The sequence below is a fragment of the Astyanax mexicanus genome, chromosome 16, assembly GCF_023375975.1.
Source record: "Astyanax mexicanus isolate ESR-SI-001 chromosome 16, AstMex3_surface, whole genome shotgun sequence".
In the NCBI taxonomy this organism is placed as follows: Eukaryota; Metazoa; Chordata; class Actinopteri; order Characiformes; family Acestrorhamphidae; genus Astyanax; species Astyanax mexicanus.
The window spans coordinates 21,925,067-21,947,465 of record NC_064423.1 but is presented as its reverse complement, the minus strand read 5'-3'; the positions used below and the strand labels follow the sequence as shown (position 1 = coordinate 21,947,465).

At 38.2% G+C, this 22,399-nt stretch overlaps 1 protein-coding gene across 1 annotated transcript; it reads right to left on the bottom strand.

Annotated features, from left to right (window-relative positions):
* Positions 1 to 4,464: 4,464 nt before the first annotated feature.
* On the bottom strand, positions 4,465 to 22,365 carry b3galt2 (UDP-Gal:betaGlcNAc beta 1,3-galactosyltransferase, polypeptide 2). The gene is made up of 2 exons (XM_007233231.4): positions 21,388 to 22,365; positions 4,465 to 6,730 (listed from the first exon to the last, which is right to left on the bottom strand). Exon 2 carries the CDS (start codon positions 6,469 to 6,471, stop codon positions 5,176 to 5,178), a length of 1,296 nt encoding a protein of 431 aa, XP_007233293.2. The 5' UTR covers positions 6,472 to 6,730; positions 21,388 to 22,365; the 3' UTR covers positions 4,465 to 5,175.
* Positions 22,366 to 22,399: the final 34 nt, after the last annotated feature.

Sequence of the window (22,399 nt, the reverse complement as noted above, 5' to 3'; positions counted from 1 at the left end):
TATGATCCCTCCGCCCATGTACCATCTCACTCACTCGATTTTGAGTCTCATTTAGATTGTTTGTGGTGTGCGCTCTTGACGAGGAGTCATGAAAACCTCTTCAGGGGAGTCTGATTTAAGTGCTCTGTAACCTCTAAACGCTGTTATTGAGGTCGCTCAAATATATGTTTAATTAAACTGCGACTGACAGATGTGTAATGAAAGAGATAAATAAACTCTTCAAATGTGGCCTGCATAAATTTAATTAGATTACCTTCTGCTTAATATGACGTGAGACTTCGACTAATTATGTGTTTTGATCCTTAGCAACACTATCTGCTTTCATCAGCAGAGCGTTTGCCTTCTCCTGGGACCAACAGCAGAGAGAAGCTGGAACATTTAAGCAACTGTTATTTTCATAATGTGAACATTATGATGGATTAATCCTCAACTTTGTTTCTAAAGGCCTAGACCTGATGTTGTCGGTATTAACACTGAAATACAGCTTTAGAAAAGATCACTTCAGTTTCTGAATCAGTTTCTCTGATCTGATCTATCTATTTATACGTATATGTTTGAGTAAAATGAACATTGTTGATTCATTCTATAAAATATGGACAACATTTCTCCCAAAATCAAAAAAAAAAAAAAAATATATAAAAGATGCAGAGTTTCCAGACCTCCAATAATGCAAAGGAAACAAGTTCAAATTCATAAAGTTTTATAAGTTCAGAAATCAATATTTGGTGGAATAACCCTGTTTTAGTGCTTTTTGGCATGTTCTCCTCCACCAGTCTTACACACTGCTTTTGGATAACTTTATGCCACTCCTGGTGCAGAACATTCAAGCAGTTTAGCTTTGTTTGATGTCTTGTGATCATCCAGCTTCCTCCTGATTATATTCCAGAGGTTTTTAAGGTTTCGTTGGAATCAAAGACACTCATAATTTTTAAGTGGTCTCTTTTTTTTTTTCCGGAGCTGTAGATTGAAGATTAATGATGTGATTTTATTCATAGAAGAGCAGGTATGAAGAATAGCCAACATTTCTACACTGTAAATTATTTAATGTAAATAATTTGCCTTAAAATCTTTAATTAGTTAACTAAATTTAAAACAATGTAAATAATATCCTAATGTTTTATGTAATATGTAATATTGTAAATAACCTGTTAACATGGAGATAAGCTTAAATCTGCTTTAACGTCTTTGACGCTGCATTCTGTTCCCTGTAAAAGGTGATAATGATCTGATCTGAGTGAGTTCATCGCACCATTTTCCTCAGTGTTTTTCTGACCTATATTTTTCTGAATGTTAGGTTACAAATAAGTGGACCTGTCTGAACAAGCGCGTCTGGAGCTGAAAGAGCAGGTAAAGTAAATGTGTACTTAAACTAGGGAAGATATGATTATGCCATCTATAACGTGTTGAAATAGATAGTTTTACTGAAGTGAGGCAAACAGCCAATGGCAGTAAGTATATATTCTTTAAAAATATATAGATGGAATGTTTGGAATTTTAATGTCTTTTTGCACTACATCAAACAACAAAGATGTTTTTGTATCTGAAAAAAAACATTTCATAAAACAGGAAAAGAACAGTCTAAGCATCCAAATGGTTCTGTAAGCTGCTGTGGGTTTTTACAGATTTCACAGATGTATATTCACTCATTTTATGTTGACATACCAATATGTGAACTGTGGACCAATGCCAATAGCCAATCTGTTTCCTGCACATGTCTGCTCATGCTGATGTTTATGCAAAAACATTTACATAGAAATTGGGACTAACTCCACCTGGACTAGCATTACAGATAAAATGTTTCTTGAAATGTAATTAAGTACAGTTTATCACAGGATCCCAGCATCGCCTAAAGAGTCTCCTCTTCTGCAGTACAATATACAGCTCTGGAAAAAAATAAGAGACCACTTTAGTTTCTGAATCAGTTTCTCTGATTATGCCATTTATATTTATATGTTTAAGTAAAATGAATTAGTTTAATCTACTAGTTTAAACTACAAACAACATTTCTCCCAAATTCCAAATAAAAATGTTGTAATTTGGAGCATTTATTTGCAGAAAATGAGAAATGGCTGAAATAACATTCAAATAATGCAGACATCAAATAATGCAAAAAAAAAAAAAAAAAAAAAATCATATTCATAAAGTTTTAAGAGTTCAGAAATCAATATTTGGTGGAATAACCCTGGTTTTTAATCACAGTTTTCATGCATCTTGGCATGTTCTCCTCCACCAGTCTTACACACTGCTTTTAGAAAACTTTATGCCACTCCTGGTGCAAAAATACAAGCAGTTCAGCTTGATTTGATGGCTTGTGATCATGCATCTTCTTCTTGATTACATTCCAGAGGTTTTCAATTTGGTCAAATCAAAGAAACTCATAATTTTTAATTGGTCTCTTTTTTCCATTTTAAATATCAGTTTTAAACTTCAGACCAGTGCTGCCCATTATGGTTGTAACATCCAAATTTCTTGTTAACTGATCTGTGATCTTGTTGTTGGTGTGATTTCTTTTCTTTTTCTGTTGCATTCGTCAATTTATTCTGCCTGATTTTGGGATGTATAAAGTTGTTTGATCGCTCATTTATTTGTTTTTTTTTGCATCATTTTTTTTTCATTTGCCTTAGAGCCACCAAACTGCATGTATTCATTCTTCAGGGCAGATTCCTAAATTCAAATCTATATCCATGTTGACCCACACTTTTGTTTTTTTCATTTTTTTATCCCTCGTTCCTCCCATTCAGCTTTGAAACTATACTCCATACCTTAAGGAAATGCACTTTTCTAGTTTCTAGTAATAATAAAATTAATAATACTAATTTATAAATCTATAAAACTATATATTTTTTATTTAAATAAAATAAAACAACACTGTCAAATACCCACCTTACACTTACTCAACAGTTTTTAACTTTCGCCGTTACTGTAAAATCTGAAAAATGATGACCCTAGTCTTGTTTCCTATAATATTCTCCATCAAACTAAATAAACCATAATATAAATAACACTGGGTAAACCTGTTAAAACTTTATTAGAAATATTTTAAAATGCCATATTGTTAAATATTTATAGTTGTATTTTTGTAACAAAAAATAAAATGTTAGTTAAAAATTGTAAGTTCATCATAGGGTCCATTCATGCTAACAATACACTGTCTGAAAGATTTTCACCTTAGCACTCAATCACAAGATCACAATCACAAGTATTTAGAAATGTAGTTGTTATAACGTTTTATCAGTTGATGCTACTATTTTTTTTTTTATAAATTCATGCCTTAATTTATGTACATAAATGATCTCATTATGAATGTTAGCATGTAACACATGGCCTCCAAACAGCTTCTTTCAATCAATGCAGCTTCCCTTAATTAACTGACTGATTAAAAACCTGAATGTTCAATGCAGTTATCAATCCTGAGTTGATTATATGTCTTGTGCAGATATAATATTGAAAAGTTCTCTCTTGTGAAACACTTGTGGAATCTGAAGGTCCCTCTGAAAAGGCTCTTGCAATGCAGCTGCTTCAGCTGTTGCTCAACTATGCTTTTTTTCCTCATGCTGTTTAGATGTTATTGCAAAAATAACTTTTCACAATAATATACTACTTACAAGGTTATTCAATGTTTTTTTCTGTCTTACATTTTCCTTTCTTTTTTGGTAGTTTACTGTTTATGTAAGCTTGTAAGAAATTTTGAGTTTGCGTTTGAGTGTATCTTTGAACATACTGACTTCTTATAACTCAGACACTGGAATTAAAAACCATCAAATGATATACACTTTACCCATAATATGTTGTGAATGTGGTTGTTTTGTAGAAAACCTGCCCTTCTGTTGAACTTATCCTTAGGTTACTCTTGTTCTTTCTTTTCAGGGGAGGTCCTGATGAGAGCCAGTTTCATCATAATGTTTTTGATGGTCTTTGCAAATGGGTTTTCATATTTTTTAAATCGAGTAATTGAACCATAATTTCTTAAAGTATTTTTTCTTTACTTAGTTGAGTAGTTCTTGCCATAATATGGATTAGAACATTACTCAAATACATAATAAAACTATTCACTGCATACCACCTCCACCTCATTACAACTTTACAACCAATGCTTTTAAACACATTAAGAGACAAGAAATTAAAGTAATTAACTCTTGATAAGTTCAGCACAGCTGTTAACTGTGACTCTACCTCATAAAGCTGACTGAAAAAATCCAGCCATTGTTTGCAAAGCTGTCATCTAAGCAAGAGAAGCTACTGTGAAGAATCTAAAATATAAAACATATTCTGTCATATTCTGTCACGTTTTTTTCATAGTTAACTATTAATCTACAGAACAGAACATTCACAAAATGAAAAACACTAAATTTAAGTGTCCAATCAAATCGTACCATATACAAATAACCACTTTATAAATCAGTAATTACACATTTACAAGTACGCATTGTAAAATAGAAAAAAACACACAAGAAAGAGACCAAGAGAAGGAAATACATTTAATAAATAAGTTTCTTTCTGCCCACACGAAGGGCAGACCTATAATAAGTCAATGTAAAGCTTTGAAAAATACAATCTTAATAATCTGTAACAGTACTGATGGTACTTATACTTTGTATATATATATATATATATATTCTCTTTTGATTCTACACATAGTATGTGATTTGGTTGTTTTTTTTCTTCTTGTAAACAACTTGGAGGTCTAGGTAAATTGAAATAATAAAGATCATTTGGTATCTTTAAAGTAAGTTGGGGTGTATACAGTATCTTTGTTAATGACAGCATATAGAAAGAAATAAAGGTGTCAAATTAAGAATATACCTTCATATATCTTAATCGTTTGTTTTCATGGCTACTGTAGAAACAGTATGATCAAATTGGCCCCGTAATGATAACATTCTGTGTATGATTTGGAGAAAGTGACGACCTGTCACCGTATATTTTTATTGGCACCTGAAACTTGTCTTTTTGTGCATGCTATATATTGCACATAAACATGTAGCTTAGTTCCCTTTTTAAAAAGAGTTGGACAGATTTTACAATACAGAACATCTCTCAAATTAAAAAAATAGTTTTAATTAACTGTACACAATACCAAAAAAACATTGTGCAGTTACCTATAATCAGTGTAGTGCTGAGTTTCACACATGCTTCTAATATACTTCTGCACCCTGAGCCCTGGCTTTGCAGTCATCATCGAAGTCTTTCCCAGTGCAGCTTCCTGTGACGCAGCCTGCCGCCCTTTTCCGTGTTAATGCAAGCGTTGTGCTTGTTGCTCTGCAAGTGGTTCCAGTACTTTATAAGTTCGCTTGGCTGGAACTGGTGTGAAGTGATCAGGTGACTGTATTTGCAGCTGGAGTAGGACACTCTCCAGTGGTTGAAGAGGAACTCGTTTGGTGGCGGCGCCGGATCAATGCGCAGTTTGGCCAAGCAGATCCCCACGTAGACGTCCTCCAGGTGTAAACGGCGTATACTCAACGAAGCCTGGTATATCTTTGCCGCCATGTCTCCCGAGAACACGTAGCCCGTCCCCGAGCAGAAGATGGGGTACCTCTCGCTTGAGTAGAGCTCGGGAGGCATGTACCACTTGCTGTCTTTGTTGCGATTGGGAGCGTACCCTCGCATTAGGTAGCCTGTGAAGTAGTTGTGTCGAGGTGGCAACTCTGGCTTCAGCAGCTTTTGGATTAAATACACGGTGTTGACAAACATGTCGCTGTCTGTCTTCATGACGTAGTTTGCGTGCGGGCAGTGCTCGGCGACCCAGTTCATGCCCATCAGGGTCTTGATGGTCAGGTTGTAGTAGGTGTCCATGTACTCCTGCTGTATGATGTCGTGGTTCTGGAGGCTTTCCTCTTCAATGGCGCTCTGAGGGTAGCTGTTAGTGCTGCTCCCCATGCCAAGCAGAAAAAGCCGCACGAAGCCCAAGCCCATGGCCACGCTCTCGTTCCCCCATGTTTGCCTAATGGCGTTCCTGGCCTCTACCTGCCCCGGCTCTGCTGCAATAAGCAGAATTAGAAAAGGGCTGCTGTCTCTACATTTGTAAGGCTCATTGAGCTTATAGCGGTACGGCTGAGCAACCAGCTGCCCTCCCACCCCCATTTCCTGGTGCAAGCTGTTGGTGTTCGTGTTGTTGGTGCTTAGAGAGATCTCCAGTCCTACCATTCCTTGGGCAGCAGTCTCAGCTTGGTGAGAGCTGAAGTTCATGGAGGGTTTGTGAGAAAAGAAAACAGGCTCCCTCAAGAGGCTTCGCAGGGAGCTTTGGTTGCCCTCGGTGCGTTCCTTGAGGGGACGCAAGCCCCGTATCGTGTAGGCTACAGGGTTCTCTCTGAATCCCGGCCGGCTGGACAGCCAGTCTTGGTGGCTGAAGAAGAGGAAGATGGTGAAGAGCAAGGCCAGCGACAGTAGGCCCACGACGTGCGTGCGGAAGAGTGACCGCTTGACATTCCAGGTCATCTTGATGGGGCAGCAGTGTCGCCGTCGCCACTGCATGATGCAGATAGAGGCTGCTCGGGAAAGCGCGGCGGTCACATCCAATCAAGTCAAACATGTGTTGTGAGCAGCCCAAGGGTTATCTGAGCTGGCAGATGGGTGTGTTCAGGCCCCTGGTGGAGCTAGAAGGGGGATGACATACTGCCCATGAGGATTGCTGGGACACGCTGCTCTGACTCTCTCCAGTGACAGGCGGTCTTGCTTCAGGGCAGTTCCCTTCTGAAGGACGGCTGCTTCCTCAGACCAGAGACTCCGTTATCTAAGGAGAATAGGAGAGAGAGAGAGAGCCACTGAATGAATAAGGCTGGACAGCTATGAATTAAGCAGTGTAATACATCGCTAATCTCTCACCGCTATGGAAAGAGATTTGATGTTATCCACACAGTGAGCAGAGGAGCCTTAATCCCCATTCATTAACTGTCTCCTCAGCCACCTTTTTAGAGCAGACCTTTGTTAACGTTGATACGTTGATACAGTACGCCCTGCTCCCCACTCATTAGCCACGCTCCCAGAAACAAGCCGCGATTGCATTCGCAATCACCGTATCTCCGCATGCGGCAACTCCGCGGGGAGCGCGGCTATAAGGGGGCGCTCTACATATCATAGGGCGAACCCAGTGCCCCGTGTGAAAGTTTAAATGGCAGGTTTTCACAACATGACATTCAGTCAGAGCACCGCCACTGCAAAGGCCGCTGCTAAGTCCCCCCCACCCGCCCTCCTGCTGCACTCCAGCAGCCAGGAAGTAGCAGCATCCGTCAAAATGAATTTTCAGGCTCCAGCAAGCAGTGTTGCTGGGATCCGCAGCCAGCAGCAGCCAGTGATAACAGCCCTCACCCCTTATTCACCTTCCACCTTAAACTTATCAACACCATGCCAGGGGGTGAGCCCTCCCTGCCTGCAATTTCCAGCCTTAACTGCCGCTGCCTTGCAAGCGGGGGGTTATTGGATTCTAGAACCTTCTCTCAATAATCATGATGGAAAAAAAGCAAAGGTAAATGTATAGCAGAAAAGAGAGAGAAAGAGAGGGAAATGAAACAGAAATGCAGAAATGTATGTGGTATGAGTGCAGCTTTTCTGTTTGCGCAATATTTTTGTTATGTTTCAGAAGGTTCAATAATTCATCATTGTGGCTAACATCTTATACTGAAAATGTGAGGATATTGTTGGGGTCATACAAAAACCTTGGATCTGCAAAGAGGCGAACGTATCCTACATGAGAAGGAGAAAAAAAAACACTTCTTTATCTTCAATAGAAGACAATGTAAAGCATTATTTTCCCCAGGGCATTTTGTAGCATATCTATTATTGAAACATTTATAATGAAATTTGACACCATGAAAATGATGAATTGCAGATTCACACAGCAAAATGTAAAAAAATAAATAAATGTTTTGTTTTTTAGTATTTTCCATCGTTTGAATAGTGTAGCTTTCTCTGTACAGAACTGCAAATAATTCTGGATGAACAACAGACCACCATAATCAAAATGATATCACTAATATTATACTGACTGCCATTTAATGTTAAGATGAACATTTTAGCCTTTTCCTGTAACATCACCAATTTAGAGATGCATGCTTTAATTTTGCATTTGGACAGCAACAATATTCACAACATCATCAGCATAAGGTAAAGTCAATCCTAAAAAATGCTGTCATTAAAATGTTACACCAAATCTAATTCACAGAACAGAATTCAATTTCTTCTTTCTGAGTGCTCATAATGGGTCTTGAATTACTTTTAAGAAACAAAATCCTTCTGTTCGGAGTGTTTCATTACTGTTGTGTTGACATGCTCACGAGTTCAGTAGGAAATAGGAGCGTGAATGCACTTTCCCCTTGCCCCTCTAAATGTTAATCTCTGAAGACTTTGTCCATTTCTCGTGACAACTGGATCAGAGCATACTAACCTTTTCAACCAAATGTGCTAACGCTGTGCAAGCAATTACTGCCAAGTGGAATCGGGCTGAGTCTGGCTTTGCTTTAAAGGTTAACACACTTCAGAACAGAGCAAATGAAACACTCCAAAGGTTTCTTTTGTCATCCATGAGATTCAATAATTAGACTAGCACAATGCCCTGGACTACACTCCAAACATTACATATTACATATTTTGTTATGCACAGCCAATACACTGCATTACATTACGACCACATGTAATACTGTAGGATTCCCCAAATGCTTTGAGGCATAAACACGACAAGACCTGTCAACATGTCCTGTGTCACCTGGTACCATGACATTAGTAGGATTGCGTCTTGGCTTTAACTTGGCAATACAATACGTATAATGATACAGGGGTGGGGCAAAAAATAACGATAGTGTAATATATTGTTTCTTTTTATTTGGAAAACATACCACAAGACCTGCTTGATGTTTTGTAGATGTTCTGGCTATTGGAATATTTGGCATGCCAAAGTGATGCAAACCTATGTGCAGTATGTCCCACACCTGAACAGGTGCTATTGTAATGAAATAATTAGGACTGTGCCCTCAAGTCAGTAAGTTGAATCATGATTCAGAGACTTATAATTATCTTTAGTAGACTGAGATTCTTTAAGTCAATCAGTCAAGAGCAGTTTCGTTTTTATTAAACAGAGGCAAGATGCACAAAGATGATATTTTAATAAATAATTAGATTTATGAATAATAAGAAATATATTTAATGTTTTTTTTTTATAATAGCGGGGAACCCTTATGTAAGCTTTAATTTAAGACACATGAGCTGATTGTTTAAAAAGTTATTTTGATATTTTTATATTGTAGAACCTAAATCACAGCTGTTTTTTTATTTTATTCGTTTACGGCTAAGATTTATTCATATTTAAAGATAACTACAGTCGCCTAATAACCGCAAAAAAAATCAGGTCTACCATTTTTCTTTTAATCTAAATGCTATTTGTTAATTTTATTTATAGTTATTATAGTTATAGTTAATTTTATTTATAGACTCATCCTGTTAAAGAAGAAACAGTTATTTGCATTGGGCAGCACTGTACATTTATTTTAAACTGTCTCAATATTTAAATTTGATGTTTAATGTACAATAAATCTTTTACACATAAATATGTGCATGCTATCCATCTCACTATTCTGCAAATCCATATGACAGCCAAAAATTATGTTCCGTAATTAAATTAGGCTGCAATTGAGATCATTAATCATACGATGTGTCTTATTTACAGCTTTTGAATGCTTAAAAAAATAAGTTCCAGTGACTTTCTGCTGACTTTCTTGTCATCTGATGGTAATCAGCAGTAAAACTCAAGCACTGTGATTTCCTGATTGCCAGATAATTATATAAGGGAAAAAAAAACTGACAAAATAGTCAAATATTCATATTGAACGGTCAGATTTGATTCGACTGACAAAATTCTGAGATGGTTACAGATAATCAACATTATTCGCTTCATCTGTCTGTGTTTATAAAATCATGACTGATATAACAGGTTGTGTTCAGATATGAAAGACATTTTTAGAGAATTAATGTTGTAAATGTATAAGAAACACTTAACCTACCATTATTACTACCATATTACCTATTATTATTTTATGTTCCCATAACACAACAACAACAATGTATGTAACATTCACAGAAAAGCTGTTTGACTAACAATGAGACACATCTTGTTTAGCTAGTCTAGAAGGCTGTTGTAACATTAAATAAAGAAATGAAACTTGTTGTTAACGTTAGCTTCTCTAAAACTACAGCATGTCTTGTCCTGAGAGCTGAACCTGCTTGTTTTTCTCTTCATGAGGATGTTGTCACACAAATTCAAATACTGTTCATGGGTTTATATGAATCGATCTCTAATCATTTAAATGAAAGTTGGTTTTAATCAAAACATAGTTTTTTAAACACATCTTAGGTGTTGTTTAAAAACTAAGCAAAATCTGAGTGTTGCATAAACTGTCTAATCCAGGAAGCATTTGATACAGTTAAAGAGTCAAATTAAGAGTCTCATAGTGTCACAGCGGTCAGCAATTAGACGAGCTACACGAAACCATTAGATGAGTAAGAGGAGACACCTGCAATTAAAAGATGACAGGAAATTCAGCATTCAACAGTCTATAATAATATCTGTACTCTGCAATCACTGATTTCTCTGGTAAAAAGAGTTTCTTGTTATGTATAACTGTTTATATGTACACATATATTTATATATATACACACTATATGTTCAAACGTTTGTACATGCTCCTTCTAATGAAAGTTACAGCTACTGTAAGTTGCACCCATTGCTGACACAGATGTGCAAATGCTCGCACACACTCACACACACAAAGTTTGTCTAATATCTGTGGAGATAAAAAAAAAAAACCCAAATAGAATAGAACTCTCTGCAGCAGACACATATGAACCTATTATTGGCACCATGCCAAATGCTAGGAGGGGGTTAGAGGCACTGAACTGTGGAGTGGTGGAATAAACTGTGTTCTCTTGATATGATGATGATGTCCTATCTGGTACTTTTGGAATGAGTTGGGAAGTTGAGGTTAAGATGTGGTGGTTATCATCTAAAATTCCGAGCTCACTGATGCACTTAAATGCACCATAAATGCAATCAAATTCTCACAGCAATGTTTCAGAATCTAGTAGAAAGCTATCACTCCACAGTAGATAGTTACACCAAAAAAAAAAGAAGGATAAACTCTTTTTAATACGTCTGATTTTGTGTGCCAGTAATTTTGTCTATATAGTGAATATTAAATAGCCTGTATTCTACATTTAAGCAATAGAACACGAGAGGGAGTGTGTTATCACAAATAACTTCACGGCTGTGATTCGGTTTTAGATCATCACAGCCGTGATGTTATTCGTGATAACACACAACCTCAAGTGTTCTATTGCTTTTATACAACAGTTTTTTTTTTTTTTACAAAACGAATTAAGAAAATAAATCAAAGAACTTTAAGAAATTCAATGTGAATATGCTTTAATATGGACTGAGCCTTCCGCCAAAAAGTAGTTCCACAAAAATTGTAACAGAACTGGAACTTAACTACAAAACAGTGTATGGTTCATACAGACTAACACCACGAAAGACAGCCTGAAATCAAAATGGGGAATAAGCGAAGATGGTAACGGTAGGATTGTGAGGTCGGAACTAACTGTTGTATAAATTAATATATACAATGATATGTTTAATAGTGCAGTTATAGATAGGGTAACATATAATAAAAAATGCATTTGGGCACAGTTCTTTAAGAATGGAGGATATAAATACAGCAAAATGTGCTCACATACAAACAAAGCAATATTATTAACTATTTATCATACTGTTAGCCTTTATCAGGGATATTGTCATATAGTACAGTTCGACGCTTACTATTAATTACATAGAGATATTCATAAAAATACTATTTTTATGAATAATTTGCACACTGTCTTGTTATTTATTATTCTTTGTCTGTATTGTGTTGTATTGTCTGTCTGCACTTTTGTACTGTTGCACTATTGTTCTGTCTACACTGTGTTTATGTGCACCATGGTCCCTGGAGGAACGTTGTTTCGTTTCACTGTGTACTCTGTATATAGCTGAAATGACAATAAAAACCACTTTGACTTTGACTTGACTTTGACTTTACTGGATAAAATGCAAAAAAAATAATTTTAAGCCCTTTTTGTCTGTTTTCAAATACTGATACACATTGTGTATTCTAAAACAGTTTTGCATACTGTCTACTGATGAACCCATTAATTAATGGCTGAAAATTTAGCTTGGTCTCTTTTTTAAAATATTATTTTTTGTTGAGTTCACAAATTACAGAGTGTACTTTTTCAGCAGTATTCAGTAACTGTATTCAGTACATCTAATACAGGATGTGAGTGTACATGTTTAGTATGTCAAGTATGCTGGAGCATACTGTCTGCCACTGATTTTGTCTTGTCTTGATTGTTTTATTTTTGTATTTTTTTATTTTGTTCGCTTCCCATTAGCCTGAAAATGACTTTTTTTTGCATGTCTCTGAAATTTCCTGTATGTGTCTTCTACATTTATTCTGCGAGGCTTCCTGGAGATAAATGTACAGGAAGCCAAACAATTCTATAACGTCTAAAAGTTTCGTCCAGTGCGGCTTGGATGTTTTCCCAAACCAGCTGCTCTACATTATGGCTTGGAGGTTTTCCCAAACCTGCCACTGGTATGGCTCTACATTATGGCTTGGATATTTTCCCAAACTGTGTGGCTCTACACTATGGCTTGGATGTTTTCCCAAACTGTGTATCTATACACTTTGGCTGAATTTTTTTTCTAAACTTGCCACCAGTGCAGCTCTAAACTATGGCTTGTTTTTTCCCAAACCGGCCACCGGTGTTGCTTTACACTATGGCTTGGATGTTTTCCCAAATCTGCCGCCAGTACAGCTCTATACTACAACTTGGATGTTTTCCCAAATCTACTGCCAGTGTGGCTCTACACTAAGGCATGGATGTTTTTCCAACCTGCCACTGGTGTTATTCTACATTAGAGCTTACAAGTTTTCCCAAGCCTGCCTCCAGTGTAAGTCTACATCGCGGCAGAGCAGTCTGGCTGAAATGCTTCCCAGATCCTCAGTTACTCTACATCATGGATGGGACATTTCTTGTGCTGGTGATATGTCTACATCACAGCTTGGAGGCCTACCATGCCTCCTGCCAGAGTGACAGTACATGTGACAGTAAGTTGTTACTCTGAGGCATAAGGACTGTATCTGGGCCAGCTAAGGGACGTTATGCCATGATTTTCCACCTGCTGGGTAAGGAACTGTGTGTGCAGAGGCTGTTTTTGGATGCTGTTCCTTTGCTGCTTGCGTTAAATGGCCTTCAGTTTGAGAATGGCACTGTATAATTTTAAGATACATCAGCCTGGTAAATCGTCCAAACTTGAAAGCAAAAACAACAAGATTTGCTTAGTCAGGCAAGATAAAATTACAGCTACAGTGACAGTTACAGATTTCACCCTGAGATGATCAAGCTACCCAACATTAAGCTGTTAAAAGCCAGGGCCAGGCAAAGCAGTCCGAAGCTAAACAAGAGTGCTGTTGTTTGGAAGGAGGATTGTTGGGCTTGAGGACACGGGGTTAGCAGCAGGAGCAGAGGAATTTAGGACATGAGCAGCGCAAGAACTATATTCCCGAGTCGAGGCCAATACTCCCAGGAAATCTGTGCAGTCTTGAGGAAATGTTGATTTGGTACAGATGAGAACTGGCGAGTGTGATAAAGTGATAGAGAGGTTGTATAATGCTATTTTTGTAAGGGTAGAGGATCATGCCAGAAAGGTTGTCTAACTGTTTCTGGTCTGTAACACTTTTTTTTTACTCCTCTTATTAATAACAGTAATATAAATCAGTTAAAACCCATCTAGCCACCTCAAGGTTGTTTTAATAAAGGCTGCTTGCTAAATTTAGTTGTGTCTGTGGCACAGTTCTGCCGCATGATTTGTGACAGTAGGCCAGCCAGGAAAATATTGCAATGCATTAGCAAAGATGGAAAATTGTATTTAATGCCACCAACATATCTTATCAGGTGCTGACAGAGGTGGACTGGAAACTAATTTCAGCCCTGGACTTCCAAAATTCCAAACACACAGCAAGTCCAAAGATAAATCAGCCCTGCTAGATATTCACATCACAACAACTTTTTTTAAACTAACGGCACAGTCTCAAATTACTTTTTCCATCCACAGTGGCGCAGACATATAGTCAGACATGCAATTGCACAAGCTCCACTTAAACAATGTATAATACATCTGTTCCAAAGCCATTTACACTTAGGAATAGTTTACATAACTCATTATTTACAATTTCACTCTCTATTTTTTAAATGTTGTTACTTATTTAAAGCGCACTAAGTAGGGAATATGTTTCAGTTGAGACAGGGTTGCCAGTCTCTACCCGCTGGCACACTAAACAAACTGGAAACAAACCTAGCAGCAAGCTAACGATGCAAAAAAGCAAAACTTCCTCTAAACACGGATACTTTTTTCTATATTTTGGCCATGCTGTTCCTCACTCCGACAGTCAGGTTTGTAATCAGTTTTTGTGATTACATTATGTTGTATGTTGTGGAGGCGGCATTTCTGTAATTGTCTATTGGCGATGCATTGTGGGTTTTGCGAACCAATGCACAATTCAATATTAAAATACTGGTACTTAGGTTCCATTTTTATCTCTTTTAGCAGCCCACTCACAGAGTGAAGCACTAGGAATTGTTCTGATACTCCCTATGGCCAGTCCATTCCTGGGTGCTGAGTAACTACACTTTCTTTAAACTAGAAAAAAATAACGTAAAGTGAGGAGATAACTTAAGAAGACTTTACATTTTAGAGAGAAGAGACATTAAGTTGCACCTTAAAAGAATCAACTGACATGAACAAAACATAGTGGCAGACTATCACAGAATGGGGGCATCAGTGTGTGGACACACTGTGGTCAGTGCCAAAATTGATTCCTTGTTGTCTCAGCCCACAGATCCAGAAGGCCTGGTGTTATAGTGTGGAGAACAGTTTTGCATGATGCCAGATCAACTTTGGTCTTCATTACAGGTATTTTGACAACCCAACATTACATTAATGAGGTCCTGCCACCAGTGGCCTATTTCTAAATGTACACTCGGGTGCACTATTCCAACAGTAAAATGCTTGTCCACATACTGCTGCTGTCTCAAGTCAAAGTCTTGATACTTCAGGGTTTCCGCCACGTTCATTTCAGTGCGGCGGTCCGCCACGCCTTCGTTCTTCCCCGCCACCCTTCGTGAAAATTCGGAGCCCGGCGTTTTTCCCGCGCTTGATCAGCGTTGCCCCGCCCTCTCTCGTTTCTGACACTGGAATTTGATCATCTCGACAGGACACCGGCTGTCAAACTGGACAACTGAATCCGAGGTATGTGGCGCTGAAATTATGTTTTTTTATATTTGTGAACAAGTTGTTGAACATTGTTCAAGGGTTATATCGGTAATATGTTGTTAGACGTAGCCTACACAACACGGCTGGTTTCGCATGTTGCATCTATTTCGGGAGGCTACAGGTGAGGGCTTCTCTAGCCGTAATTCCTAAACGCACAGCTGTGTTCCAGTCCTGCACATGTAGCAGGGTGGCCGCGGGTCCTTAAAAAGTCTTAAATGGTATTAAATTTCATTTTTGTCAAATAAGGCCTTGAAAAGTCTTATTTTGTCTTAAAATTTCAACCAAAATGTCTTAAATTTGCCGGAGCTAAATTTAGGGGGGAATAATTCCGTCAGCCATGTGTTGAACTTCGGGGGTGGAAATCGGTAGTTAGTCATGCAGTGCCAACATAACGCGCGCGCGAGAGAGAGAGTGTGAGTATAGGACACAGCGAGAGAGAGAGACTGAAACATAACGCGAGAGAGCGAGAGAGAGCGAGAGCGCGCCTGTAAATAGCGAGAGAGAGAGACTGAAACATAATGCGAGAGAGAGAGAGAGAGAGACTGAAACATAATGCGCGCGCGCGAGAGAGAGATGAATTAAACAGTGATTAAACAGCTTCAACTTACGCAGGTGTCCACTCAGGCTCACTCACCTGGTGGAGTGAAAATCACGCTATGTTTCTGTTTCTGGAGCTGTCATAAAGCAAGGATGTAGGGCCCTAGAATAGAGGCACCCTAGAACAGCTCTGTGATGCATTTGTTTTCACGGTCCAGTAAACATTTTATTGTAATTAAATTAAAGATTAAAGATATTGATATGTATAATTTAACATTTTGTGTTGCACACTTTTACGTTTACCGTATCTGAAAAAAGAACAATAAGGATTTATTTTAAAGAAACCTACTTTTTGCAACTTTTTGTTTTAAGTGGGCATTTTTCAGTGACAGTTGGAAATAAAGAAAATAACTGGAAACATGTGTAATTGTGTTATATCGTGATATCATTAACGTGATATAAATTATCGGTTCCCAACCGGGGGGTCCTGCCACCGCACCTTCAAGGAAATCCTGGGGGAAACCCTGTACTTTGTCACGGCCAGGCCTATCCCCGACTGAAACTCAGTAGGGAGCAATTGGCCATGCTATTGAATTACGTACAATAGTATTCAAGCTGCATAAGATGTACTATTGCAAGACGCCATTAGGAACCTCTACAACTTCATGCCAAGATATATGGCATTTTGTGTAATTCTGTAGGTGTAGCTCAATAAATATGATCAGAGATGCCTATAGCAGTCTTATTGTTCCATAGCACTGCAGCCTTCTTGGTTTAAACATTTTTTCAACTATTTCTTTGACAATGAGTGTATGTGTACTTATGCTTTCTGCATCTTGCTCAAATTTGCTTTTGACCTGTTTGACTGACCATGAATGCGACTGAGCCGGATAAGAAAAACAAATTTAATCCACGCACATGGCGGCTGAAGTTTCGACCGATACTCACATGATTTGCTGAGTTCAACTAACAGCGTGAATAGGCCTGTGAGCTTCAGAAGTGATAAGGGAGCCAAGCATAAAACAGCTAATCTGTGCTTTGAATTGGAAAGCAGATTTCTGCAGTTCCAACAGGGAAAAAAATAACAGATCACAACAACAGTTCCGTGATAAAAAAACAGGCCACTGCACTTTTCCTCTATATGTGAATTCAAGAAGAAGACTCGAAGACAGCAAGAAAATTAACCAAGGGCACCAGCAGACTCAGGCTGTAAATGCCCTCACTTATTCACCCAGAAATAAAGCAGTGTTAGGATCTTTTTAGCTTGAAAGTAGCACTGCATATATTATTGTCTTGTTTTTGTTTTCATTTCAGCTTTATGTATATGACCTATTAATCCACCAGGCTATTTAAATCTACACCTGAAATCTGTTTAGCTTCTGAAGACTGCACTGTATGCACAGTAGGATTGCTGTAAAATCAAATTATCTTATTATTATGCTGTTGTTGGCATGGTTATCATGTTTATCAGTTAAATAGCAGTGATGCCACACTCATATCCAGAAATAAACAGGCCTAACAGTTGTGGCATACCGAGCGTAACTCAGTTACTTAAAATAGCATCAAAGCATAACACAAAAAACGCTTAACCTAAATATTTGCGATGCATTTGTGTCATATTATTTTAGATATTTGGTATGCAACACGGTTACATTAACTCTATTAATTCTATTAAAATATTAATAATTTAATCACATTAAACACTATTAGTTCTGTTGCTAATTGCTAGTCCATTATATCAACAGTATTAGATCATAGTGGATGCCACTGACTACTTTCTAGTTTATTGCATTTGCATATCATTTGCCAAGTGTTGGCTTAATTTGTATTTGTATCTGGATTATATCTTAATCATTGTTTTTTTTGTCAGATGGTATATGCAAATTTGCTTACAGCACAACAATCTTTATTGGTTTTCAGTTGAACTGGAAGTTGTTCGATGTTGAATTTCTCTTGGAGAGACAGAAGGATGCGTTTACACTGATATATCGTGGATTAAATGCATCTTAGACCATATTCTTAAGTGGTTTGAATGATCGGATTTGTATCTGGTTTAAATGTATCTAGAGTGTGTTTACACTTTGCACATTTTTATGTGACGTGGTCTTATTCAGGTATAATTCTGATATTTAAGATGGATAAAATGATGGATAAAGTGTTACCAGGCTACGTATCAAAAAAGAAAAACAACAAAAATGGAGATTCGGTGATATATGCCCACTGCAATAGCTTTAGTATAAATGTAACTAGAGTAAAATATAACACTAGCAATTCTATAGTCATACATGATTGCTTGTTTGCTTTAATGACTGCTATTTTCAGCATGCCAATGCTATAGGCCATTTTCCTCACGTGCCTCAAGTCATGTGTCAATATCCCACAACATAAGACAGATTTGTGAATTCTTCATGGCTACACTTGATTAAAAGCAGCCTAACAAAAACAAGACACCGATTAAGTGTTGTGTGTGAAAGATGTGACACTCATATAAAGCCTAAAGCTACATTTTAGATTTCAAATGTACGCTTTCCAAATTAATTTTCTTTGCTGTGTTGAACAAATAAGACACATACACCCTAAGGACTAAAGAGTGAAGACCTAGACAGAAAAAGAAAAACAACCAACAAAATAAACACATGACTTAAGGTTGTCTCAAGGAACATCATTTGGCTTATGCATCTGTTTTGTTTGTTTTTAATATGCAGTGACACCAGCCTGATGAGTTATAAATCAAAATGCCACCCTTGGCATGCTCAAAATGTCCTTAGTGTATAATACCGGTGCCTTGGCGCTTGACTGTAATGCATATGAGATGTGAATATGCCCATTTTTCGCCGAGCTGAATCCTCGATTTCCTGCTTGAATTTTAATAGCCGGGGTAATTGAATACAGCAGCTAATTGAAGACGAGCGCTCGGCATGAGCAGAGCCAGGAGACGCTGATCCGAGCCGTTCTTTCTCCCACACTGTGGCCTGCTTACGCTGGGTGGAGGCCAGCAATGTGTGAGAGTGAGTCGGCCTGGAACGTAGAAGACCAGGGTGTTTCCACGCATTGTTGCTCAAGGTTTGCCCGGATCTGGATCAAATTCCCGGAAACCCATTCAACACTTTACAGTCTTGCACATGAAACATGAAAAAATAACTCCCTGTGTTTTTATTTTGTTAGAGGGCTGACTAGAGAGAGTAAATCTGTAGTCAGTGATTTACTCAGTACTCAGTATATTTTTAACCATGGCTTTCACCTTGGGTTAAACTGACAAAGCTATATTTGGTTTCAAGACATTTGTACCAGAGATACAGGCTGTGAAAAGTGTTACAACGCTGTTGATGCCTAAAATTTGATTGTGTTTTGAATGGAAAATCTTGAAATAAAGTCCTAGTGGTTTCGTTTTGTTAGGCTGTTGACCAGGGTGAGTAAATAGTCAATTAGTGAGTAGGCTATGTATAAATATTTTTTTTCTAACCATAGGTATTCATCTAAGGGTAACCTGTCAAAGCTGTGTTTGTTTTCTAGTCATTTGAACCAGAAATAACAGGCCATGGAAAGTGTTAAAAGCTGTTTATGCCTTTTGTTAGGCTGTTGACTGAGCAAGTAAATCGTAAATTAGTGAGTAGGCTGTGTATATTTATTTTTTAACAATGTCTTTCTGTAAATATCAGGGTAACCCGCCAAAGCTGTGTTTGTTTTCTAGTTAATTGGACCAGAAATAACAGACCATGGATAGTGGTACAAAGCTGTTGATGCATTTGATTGTGCTTTGACTGGGTTAACCTGAAATAAACTCCTTGTATTTTTGTTAGGCTGTTGACAAGTGCAAGTGCATCATAAATAAATGACTAGGCTATGTGTATTTCTTTTTTAAGAATGGGTATTCATCTCATGGTAACCTGCCAAAGTTTTTGTGTTTTTTTTTTTTTTGGACCAGAAATAATAGGCGGAAACGGAAACTGTTACAAAGCTGTTTGTGTCTAAAACCTGTGTATGCCTTGACTGGAAAATTGTTTTGTTAGGCTGTTGACTTGGGTGAGTAAAGTAAATCATAAATTAGTAAGCAGGCTTTGTATACTTATTTTTTAACCATGGGTATTCATCTCAGGGTAACCTGCCAAATTTGTGTTTGTTTTCTAGCTTTCTAGTCACTTGAAGCAGAAATGACAGGCTATGGAAAGTGTTCCAACGCTGTTAATGCTTACAATTTGTGACTGGAGCAACCTGGAATAAACTCTTTGTATTTTTTTTTTGTTAGGCTGTTGACTAGGGGAAGTAAATCGTGAAATTAGTGAGTAGGCTATGTGTATTTGTTTTTTAACCATGGGTATTTATCAAAGAGTAACCTGCCAAATCTGTGTTTGTTTTCTTAATTTCTAGCCACTTGAACCAGAAATAATACTGCTGATACCTACAATTTGATTATGCTTTGACTGGAGTAACCTGGAATAATCTTATTTTTGTTTTGTTAGGTTTTTTGACTAGGCTAAGCAAATCGTAAATTAGTAGGCAGTGTATATTTATCTTTGTAACTATGTCTTTACCCGCCAAAGCAGTGTTTGTTTTCTGCCTATTTTGACCAAAACAATAAATAATTACAAAAAATATTAGGCTATGGAATTTCTTGTATAGCTGTTTATGTCTAAAACCTGCACATGCCTTGACTGGGAAATCCTAAAATTAAGTTCTTGTATTTTTGTTTTGTTAGACTGTTGACTAGGGGGAGTAAATTGTAAATTCGTAAGTAGGCTATGTACGACATTTTTTATTTAAGGGTAACCTGCCAAAGCTGTGTTTGTTTTCTAATATTCTAGTCATTTAGACCTGAAAAAACTGACTATAGAGATTGTTACACAGATGTTTCAGTCTAAACCTGAGTGCACCTTGACTGAAGAGACTTTAAATTAAGTCCATGCTGTTTTGGTTTTGTTTTGTTAAGAAGGTGACGTTTTGTTAGGGTGAGTAAATTAGAAATTAGAGAGTATTTGTATTTTTTAACTACAGCTTAATTTGTAGTAGACATAATAGGCTAGAGAGAAAAAGATAGTGCTACACAGCTTAGCATGTGTATAAAGATGAATACCTAAAAGCTGAATACCCAATTGAACTAAAAAAAGCACACAGCACACAAGAAGAAGAAGATGTGCTGTTTGTGTTAGTTAGCGTTAGCTATTGTTAGCTAACTAGCTATCTATATAGATAATTGACTGCATTTCCTACAGGCTTAGCATAGAGGAAACTAATCTTCTAATAAATATCTTTCCTCCCACTTCGAGAAGACTAGCTAAAACCTAGGAGGTTAGCTAACCTAGTCCTCCTGCTGCTGCACTCTGGCTAACCTCTTCACCTCTGTCAGGACTCACACCTCCACCACAACTCAATAATTAACGGTCATTATTAGAGGGTTTTAAAAATGGACACCACAACAGAAGCAAAATAAAGGAAGACAACACGAGTGTACGACAGTGTTTGAAAGAGTATGAGCAGCTACAGCTGGAGAGACCTACCGCTGTCGCTGGCAGACCGAGAGAGAATGGAGGCTGTTAGTTGGTGCTGTTAGTGTCTGTATCTGTAGTCGGTCCTGTAGATGGTGTTTGCACGCCATCACTCTACTCAAGAGAAGCTCCAGAAGCTCCGAACCCGAGGATATAATACACCCCCCTCCTCTTCTCTTGGCACCGTCACTTAGGGTGTTTCCAGTCACTTAGGGTTCATTTCTCTGTTTTAGTATAGGCTGCGTTTGTGGAGGATTTGGAGAAACCTTCTTTCTTGAGCTGCTGTGAGCTGAGGTTTCTTCATTTCAGGGTTTTTTGCTCTTCACGCTTTCCTCTCCTCTCGCGTTATGTCTTTTTTTTGCTTTGTATTTGATTTGCTTGGGTTTATGCTTCTCCTCTTGCACTTCTCTATCTTTTTCTTCTTTTTCCTCTCCTCTTCTCAGCTCAGCATTATTCCCATGCCTGAGATTCCTAAGCAGGGGTCTGAAGAAACTTCCAACGTCCTTTTATTCTTCTGTACGAGCAGCGTTTACTCGGATCGAGCTAAAAAAAATCGATGGAGGCAGGCTGAAGCCGAAGCTGAGACTGATCTGAGAGCGGCGTTAGAACATCAGCATCAGCGGCGGCGGCAGCGGAGGAGCTGCAGGGAGGCTACGGCTAAACGGGCAGGCAGAGAATAACAGTAGCGCTAAAGGATTAATAAAGCCCTCCTCTTCTCCCTATGCTACCTCCTCCCGAGCCCACCGCCGCGAAACATGATCCATAGGCACGGGGGAAGCGTCTTCTCCTGTCCTCCTCTTCCCTCCTTTCCTTTCTGCTCCTCTGTGCTCCCTCCCTCCTCCTCTTGCTCTGTGTGGAAGCGTGTGTGTGTGTGTGGAAGAGGCACGATTGGGCAGGATAGGGCTGGGTTGTTGGGGAGGGTTTTTGAAGAGAGAGAGAGAGAGAAAAAGAGAGAGAGAGAGGGAGGGAGAGAGGGGGGGTCAGCAGCTGCTCCAGTCTGCCGCGGATTCACTGACTGAGCCCC